The following is an 8,855-nucleotide window of genomic DNA, read 5'->3' as shown; positions in this document are numbered from 1 at the left end:
TCGTTTTATTCCAGGTAGTTTATCTACTTGATTTATTTAAAAATATTCCTTAAATATCGGTTTCTTTTATTTTTCGCTTTTTGCAAAAGAAGGTTGTTGAAATAATTTGTTCTGAGAATTCCATATTATTCAAAAGCTATTCTATTAAACAAGGGCGTTAATAATAAAAAACAAGATCTGTATTATTAAACAGTACTGAACAATAATGATGAATGCTACTGTGGAAAGAGTTACCTATTAATAACTGATATATCGCTGTTTCGAAGTATTGAGAAACAATACAGGAAGTCTGTCATTTTGTAGGTGAGATCTTTTTCTCACCTTAGTTGGCGCCTGATTTAAGCTCAGGGTCATGGGTGCTAAACGACCTCAGCGTCGTAGATCGTCAGTTTCCAAAGCTAGTAGGAAGAGGAACAAAGCAATGATTGAGCGAAGTTTAGACCTATTAAATAATCATGCATTGACTTTCCGGAACGAATTGAAGGCTCACTCGGAATCTAACAAAAGGGACAAGGATCCATGCCTCCAGTTGGAAAATTGCACTGAACAAGTAATTAATGAAGAAACTGAAGACAGCTCCTACACCGAACAGCGAATCGAGGATGCTATAGCCGAATTTTCACTGTTGAAGTGTCCTCAATAGGTCTCAATCTTGATTTGTACGCCCAGTATATTAAAACCATTGCAAACAGCGTTTCAATTTGACCTTCATGTTCTTGATTTTAATTCTCATTGATCAGTCAATAAACTTTTTCAGCTGTTGTGCTAGCAATTACTTATGGAAATTGGATCCTTAAAGTGTTCCTTGTAAATAAATAAACACGCAAACTCATTTGTACATAATTAAATTAATATTCTCTTGTTTTTATTTCACTTTGGGAGAGCTGCCAGGTTCTGAAAAACTTCCTGTGTGTTCACTATGCTTAGATCTCGCTCACCGTCCTAGGACAAATATGCATGAGTAGACTAATGTGTAAGCATTATATTTATTTTTGTTCTCTTGGTGGCTCTTAATTAATTTGAGAATGTGTGAAATTTTGAATAACTTGGTTTTGTGACCTTCACGGTTACTTTAGTGGGTATTCATCCATCTAGATGGCGGTCTTAATACGTTTAATGGAATACTGTCGAAATATTATACGTTATCAGATTAAATTGAGATAACAGTCTTCAAAGTCACCGTCTGTATTATGTATTTTTTAGTTGGGATTTTAGATCATAAACCATTGGTATACTTCAATATCGGTCCTAACGGCGAATATGAGATGTATTTCGGTTCTCTAATTTACTTTCAGCCGCGGTCTTTTATACTCGACATCCGTCTTTTAGTTCTTTGTCTTTCTTTAGCATTTTTACATGCATCTCGTCGTTTATTAAAGTCGTGCATAGTACTTGTTAGGTCAAATCCTTGTTCAACTCCGTTGTATTCATCTGCTTTCAGTTAGAATTTATCTTGCTTATGTAGAATCCCAGTTCACTAGTCCTTTGTGTCTTATCTCCTAAGACCCAACAAGTCAAAATGGCTTCTTAATCTTTCTTTTAATATGTTCTCTATACATGATTTCAACGTAGCTGATTTCAGTAAATTTTGGTCAATCGTATTTTCAGTAGATATCGTCATTTCATTCTATTTATGAATGGGCTGTGATACTGCCTGGGTGCCCAGACCAAAGCAGGTGGTTCTCTTAGGAGGCCACACTCCAAGCCTTTGACCTAAAGGTCTGACCCACGAGGCAGTAGGGCATCGTGAGGAGATGCAGTTCCATAGTAGCCGGTGATCAATAGCTGGTTCATACGCTGTCTGTTCCTTCGGGATACTGAAGCCCATGTGCAACATCGGTTTGGAATCAGGGTTTTCCAACTCCCCTACATGGACTCACCGTGTCCACCAACCCGGTTAAAGCGCCGGACATTGTTTTCGTCCTCTCAATTTCGTAAACAACACCCCCGCCACGAGAAGGCAATGATTAGGACTTCCCCGGCAGAGGCTGTATACGCGTGGCCGTGCGAGAGCATTTTGAGATGGACGGCAGCGCTCTCCACTCTCGGCCGTACCAGGGCATGAGTGGTGAGATCAACTAACGTATAATGAAAGCCAGAGCAGCTTATGCCTATCTGGGCCACCTTTGGTGCCTTCGTGATGTTAGTTTGGCTGTAAAAGGTCGGATCTACAATGCGTCGGTGAGAACAGTTCTGCTCTATGCTTGAGAAACCTGGCCTCCGAGTTGAGGATGTTAGATGACTCTCTGTGTTTGATCATCGTTGTTTCCGAAGCATTTCTGGCATCCAGTGGCAACACCATGTTAGTAATGCGGAGACTCGGCATCGTGTGTTCGGGCACAGAGATGATAATTCAATTGGTGTCACCATCTTGAAACATCGACTTCGGTGGCTTGGACATGTTCTACGAATGTCGTCCCAGAGAATTCCACGTCGTGCATTATTTGCCGACTCTGGGACTGGTTGGAAGAAGCGGAGAGGTGGTCAGTATATGACATGGTGTCGTGGTATGAAAGAAAGCTGCAAAGGGCTGGCTTCTATTGGTTCTCCACGACTCCTTGGCTGGGGTCCGAGAGATAGTGCAACACAATGGCTAGAGACGTTATCAGATATGGCTGAGAATAAAAGCCAGTGGCGATCCTGCTGTAACCTTTTACTTTCTTCGTAAAAAGTGGTGGCTTCCTTAACTGAAAGAATTGTTTCTGGTTGTACCTTTCCGTTTCCCCATTACTATTTTTTTATTATTATTACACTACTATACACTAAGCTGTGGTCGTTATTGCTTATTTTCTTATATGCACCTTATCTTCTTTTTCTCTTCCCATTCTTGTTTTGTGTACACAGCCTAGATCCTGTTATGTATGTGCATCAATTCAAGTTGCTACACTGCATGAGCACAGAGAAAAAATTATGTAGGGTATTAGACGTAGTAACAATTTTAACGGCAACAAGAAAACTTAGGCTTAGAGCGTATGGTTCGGGCAGAAAATATGGACTAGTGAAATAAAAAAAGACAAGATAACTTAAAATTTAAGTATCTTTAGGAACCTGATACTTCAGTAATTTATGTATCAGTGGGGAACATTTCAGGGTGTTTTGATATCTTCAATGTTTATAAATCTGAGCTGACTTTTCCTCTGTATTTGTTTCGGTATTTTAGGTCAATTTCCGTAAAATTAAATAAATGTTTATCATATACTGGACCTATTTTCTCACAACCTCTGGTTCAGTCGCTAAAGGATATCTCGATTTTTTCATGGATTCACTGTTACTCTAAAATTGAATACTGTTTCCCGTCATCGAACACTTTCTTTGCGTATACATATTATGTTACTATGTACTTTAAGTTATTGTTTTTTCCTTCTGTCCTGTTGATAAGCAAATTAGTTTGTATTACTGCATATTTTAATGTGATCTTGCTCAGTTTAACTGAACTAAGACACCTCTAACTTCAAAATACTAGCACAAGTGTGAAAATTTCAGCAAACTGCACTAATGTATTATTTATAATCTAAGAGTAATTGATCGCACAACCATATAGACAGATATTGTCTCAGAAAATGCTCTTCCATCAACTATTTGCAAAATGGTTTTCACTCATAAGGAACACAACACGGTTGGTTTTTTAAGCACATGGATTAAATAGTAAAATAGTTCAACAGAAACACAAGAAGAGCATTGTATTTCAATTGAATCATAATCCATAGGAGAGAGATATCTACCCCCAAATCAATATGGTGTTTCTTATAACTTCGTGTTATTTTCCGACCATCTGAACCTACTAACAGAGTATGTCTCTAGTCGTCGACACATTTATATTGTATTTAGTATTTACAGCTTTTAATTGAGTCGACTTACTCTTAGACGCACGAGGCGCCCAAATGCCTTGGTACGGCCGAGGGTAGGGAGAGTCAGCTCTCACATGATCATGAGTATACAGCCATTGCCAGGAAAGTCCTATCCATTGTCTTCTCGTTGTGGGCGTGTTTACGAAAATGAAGATCTGGCTCTTTAACCAGGTTAGTGTGTATGGAAGACCCATCCACGGGAGTCGAAAGACCTTGGTTCCAAACCAATGTTGCATATGGGCTCTAGGATTCTGAGCGAAAAAATGGTGTATGAACCTATTGTTGGTCACTGGCTACCATGGAACTTCACCTCCTGACTTTGCTCCACGGCCTTGTGGATTAGACCTTCAGGTCGAAGGCTGCGGGTGAGGCCCCCTAAGTAAACCACCTGCTTTAGTTTGGGCACCCGGACAATATTCTCGCCCTCAAACCTGTCGAGTGATTTTTGTGACTCATGTGTATTTGGTGCCTTTTTGTACCAATGTTTGCGTTTACATACATATAGCAAATAGATGCACGAGACTTTTATGAAGGAGGTTTACTTAAGAAGTGATATACAACAAAACAATATGCTTAAAATATATCTAACCTGCTGAAGCTAATGTTCTAAGATTGTCACCAGTTGGACAGGGTATTCACAAACATGTTATCTAAACTCCAAGCACATAGTATTTCAACAGAATGCTCACAGTCAAACGGAAATGCGAATAAGTGAATGACCCAATGCCAAATATCCCTAGTACTTAAAATTTGGGTTTCATTTTCACTACGGATCAACCATTTTACATTTCATTAGTAACTCAGCTGAATATTTCGTAAGGACGGAGAAATCTGTTGGTTGGAGTGCTGTAATGAGTTGAAATTGGCTGCTATGTGGTAAGTCCATGGACCTGTTTCAATTTACCCGAGCCACCAGCAACAAGACGTCTTGTGTTAGTGGAATTGATAGGATGCCAACAATTAAATTCTAAAGGCTCACCGATACATGGAAGACCATTTTTAGGGACAATTTAACTGGAATATTACCCCAACAACTTCATTCCCATTTTAAGGTAGCACTATGCAACTTGTGCGACTGTCACCCTGGCATAATTTTGGCATTTATTACTTCCGAACGACTCACTTCCACCGTGCTCCACAGATTGTGGTATGCTCATGAAAGACTGGCTTGGAAAAATCAGATATGATTTCACTCAGGCCATAAATGTATTGATCATTCGTACAAATGAGCTGCTAATAAAAGCATGGTACGACTGATGAAAAATAAGATGGGAATTTTTAAATTCTGAATCATTAGATGTTTAAAATTCATCTACTCTGCAAAAGGTGTGATCGAAATGATAGTCCACCTGTGAATCAGGAGATAACGAAATGTTCACGTCACATCGGTGTTTCCACTCAAATTTTGAAATATATTAAATATCGTGAAAGTTTGCAAACTTTCCAGAAAAGTGCATCAATACGTCATACAGTTCATTTGGGGTACTGATAAAAACCAGGCAAGAATGGATATCCGTTTCACCTTAGTATTGGATTTTTAACAAATACTGCCTGATTTTTAATGATATCTCTACTGAGATCAATCTGTGACGAATATCACATAAAATTAATTGTAATTTAATTTGCTCGAATAGAAAAAAATATAGTGTGATATATGTAATGTTAAAAATGTAAGTTATATTAAGTGGTAGATTAATATAACTAATTGTTTGACATTCTTCTGAACAAAAAGGCTCTTACCTTCAGCTTAATACAATAAAACAACTTGGATAAATATTTTAAATACCTCAATAATGAATTTATCGGATTAACTAAATATCGAGATTCCATAAAATTAGCAAATAAATTCCTATTCATTAATTTTATTTCTTTGATTCACCTCATAATAAATGATTCTCAGGAAATTTGATAATAAATTTATCTAACTGTCTGTCATATGTAACTAACTCCGCAGGAGAGTAGTTTGTGAGATAATTTCATTGTTTAGATAATGTGATTTCTTTAAAATTCTTTTAATACATAGTTAATAAAATACATTTGAATATAAACTTATTTATTTTAAAAGGTTTTCTGATAGATTACAATATAACAGAAACTGTTATCTCTTCTTATTTTCTTTATACAAATCAATTCAACCATAGATGACAATTTAATTATCATTCTAGCTATTTTCTTGTAACGTCGTTGTCATCATCTTGTTGTTATGACCAGAAAAATTTCATGATTAGAAAAATGTTGATCTGTTGTCAAGCTGATATTTATTTGATATTGTTTATGTGTTGTTTAAACCAGCAGGAGATTTTTGCCTATCATGTTGCGTACTATTTGATTTATAAAAAAAATTGTCCACGGGGTCAGTGTAATTTAATTTATCGGTTGATTAGTATTATTACACTTACACACATCTAAATACATAGATATATATGTAGATAGGATGAAAGATGTTTAGAGAAATGTACAGTTGAATAAATCATATTAAGATTATTTACAAGTAGATTAGCAATTAAAAATTATAAAAATAATTGTGACTACTATAGAATTGAATCACTAAGCTAACTAATTTTAATTGTACGCATACACCATTAGGATTTGTATGCATAGGTCATTTTGGTTAATAAAAAGAGATAAAAACTACAGTTCAATGAGAGATAGGGTGGTTGAAATGAATCGAACGACAAAAATCAAACACAGTAATTTAAAAATGTAAGAAATAGAACATGGTACAAGCAAACACACACATGTACATTAAAATAAACATTGAAAAATCAGTGACTATTTAGATTTTTTTTCAAGTTTGTACAGATGTTTCATGTTGTTTGTTAATTTTGCTTTAATGTGATTTTGTTTCTCAAGTAGACATTAATAGATTTAGTAGTACCAGTAACAGTAAGGTTTTAATATTTTTATGTGTAATGTATTAGTATTATACTGCTATATACAAAAATATATATTACTAATAATGTCATTTGTATTAATAGTTGATTTACATATTATATTATTATTAGTAGTATCATGAAGAATGGCAATAAAATTTTTCTCATTTCATAGACATGACATTTTATTGAGCTTTTCGTGGTAATTTGATTGTCGAAAATTAATGCATGTCAATTATACATCCATATCAACAAACAAGCATATGGATGAAGCTAAAGTATATTTAGGATGGGATCTTTTATATAAAGATTTGATTGTGAAATAAAGATTGATCATACTGTTGACTGTCAAATAAATTGTTAAGGGTACCAAATTTTTTTAGAGAACTTTCATTAGAAATTGATGTCAGTTGGCAAATGAGATAGTGCTAGACGTTCCAGTATTGCATAAACCATAACTCCGTACAGAATTCAAGTGAAATGCCCTTGAAAACTATTGGATGAAAATTCAATGGGCTATGACTTCAAATTCCGCCTCATTGTGCTACAGTGCGATCTACATTGAATAAATTTCAATGAATGTTATTGATTTTCATTCAAAGTTTAATAAATCTATCTTTGAAATAGTCACAAGTGAGTATATGATTATTACTATTATTAATAGCATGTAAGGATTTATGGAGATTTTAGAATTTTTATAGTTTCAATCACGAACTGATCTTAGCTGCACCACCATTGGAAATCTGGGAGCACTGAATGGCATTTCCATTCAAACATTTGACGACTTGGAAGTGTACATCCGTGATCCCAAGATCTCCGATCTCAGGTGCGAATGATTAACCTCTAGACCTCTGAGCCACCATTAAACGGTGTTAATGTCCAACTTCAATCAAATCACGATATTGTTCAACCGTCATCCATTACTCACGGTTGTGCTTACACAAGTGTACTTTATTTTAGTTTGTGATCTCTGCATAACGTTTACATTTAATCTAGGTTTCCGAGCTTCATCAATTTGATATACTTTTTTCAGATGTCACTATTCTTATCAGTTTGTAATAAAAATTCTCTTCACTATAACATTAAAACAAATTAACATCTATTTTATTTCCTTGTTTACAATCGTCAATATTTTTTGTAATATTTTTGTCCAAACAGTTAGTTAAAGTTTATGATGTAAAATATACTACTATTGAGTTCATCAGTATCACTATCGTAACTTTTGCTTAAAATTCGAGTCATAATACCATATACCATTTATCATTAGAAAAGGTTTGTATAGGATTTTTTAAATCTAGAAATAGTGTAGTTAACTATTGATGATAAAATGTTAATAATGAAAATAACTGTATATAAATGTTAAAATATGTGGACTATTTACTCATTTCTTATCCTGATTCTTTCTGAAACAAGATTTAACAACAATTCATTGAAGTTTTCTTTGTTCAAGGTAAACTCTTTATCTCATTAATAGATTTAATAAAAGAGATTTTTGTTTTGTAATATCATCTTGTCAGTTTTTCATTAAATCTTTGTATGAATAATATTGAAATAATGACGAATCAATTATAGAAGTATTTATCGATACATAAGTTGATGCCAACATATATTGGTCTGTCGAACAAGTGAGTTTTTAAGACGAAAACATTCCAGATTACGAAGACATTGAAAAACTCTAAGGATACATAAAAATACTTTGTACATTTAATTTTCGTTATTTTTGGCATTAAATTATTAATTTTGACGATCTGTATCGCCTAAGAAGTGGCGTAAAATTCATAAGGTCACTTCCACTGTTGTTCAGTCTAGGCAGAATAGTATTGTTTCACTGAGATTATTCTTATCATTTATGGTAATAATAAATTAGATATTTATCTATGCATATATGTGTAATACACAGAAAATTTACTGGATCCGAATTTTTAATCGGATTTTCTCATTCGATTTTACTTAAAAATTTTAATTATGTACGACTGCTGTTACTACTACAAGACGTTTAATTCAAGAGTCATCGTTTGTTAGTATACATATGCATTGAGCTAATACATTTTAAGCAAATCAACAGATATATTATATGCTGTCATAACAGTTTTTATAACACCACCAACTATTCACCGCAGAAAGGTGAAAATAC

At 34.4% G+C, this 8,855-nt stretch overlaps 1 protein-coding gene across 1 annotated transcript; it reads left to right on the top strand.

Annotated features, from left to right (window-relative positions):
- Window positions 1–331: 331 nt before the first annotated feature.
- Window positions 332–2,668, top strand: MS3_00003674 (uncharacterized protein; the record flags this gene model as incomplete). Its single annotated transcript, XM_012937485.3, has 2 exons — window positions 332–550; window positions 2,291–2,668. Exons 1-2 carry the CDS (start codon window positions 353–355, stop codon window positions 2,666–2,668), a joined length of 576 nt encoding a protein of 191 aa, XP_012792939.2. The 5' UTR covers window positions 332–352.
- Window positions 2,669–8,855: the final 6,187 nt, after the last annotated feature.

Source organism: Schistosoma haematobium, chromosome ZW (genome assembly GCF_000699445.3).
Source record: "Schistosoma haematobium chromosome ZW, whole genome shotgun sequence".
In the NCBI taxonomy this organism is placed as follows: domain Eukaryota; kingdom Metazoa; phylum Platyhelminthes; class Trematoda; order Strigeidida; family Schistosomatidae; genus Schistosoma; species Schistosoma haematobium.
This window is presented reverse-complemented; position numbering and strand designations above follow the sequence as displayed.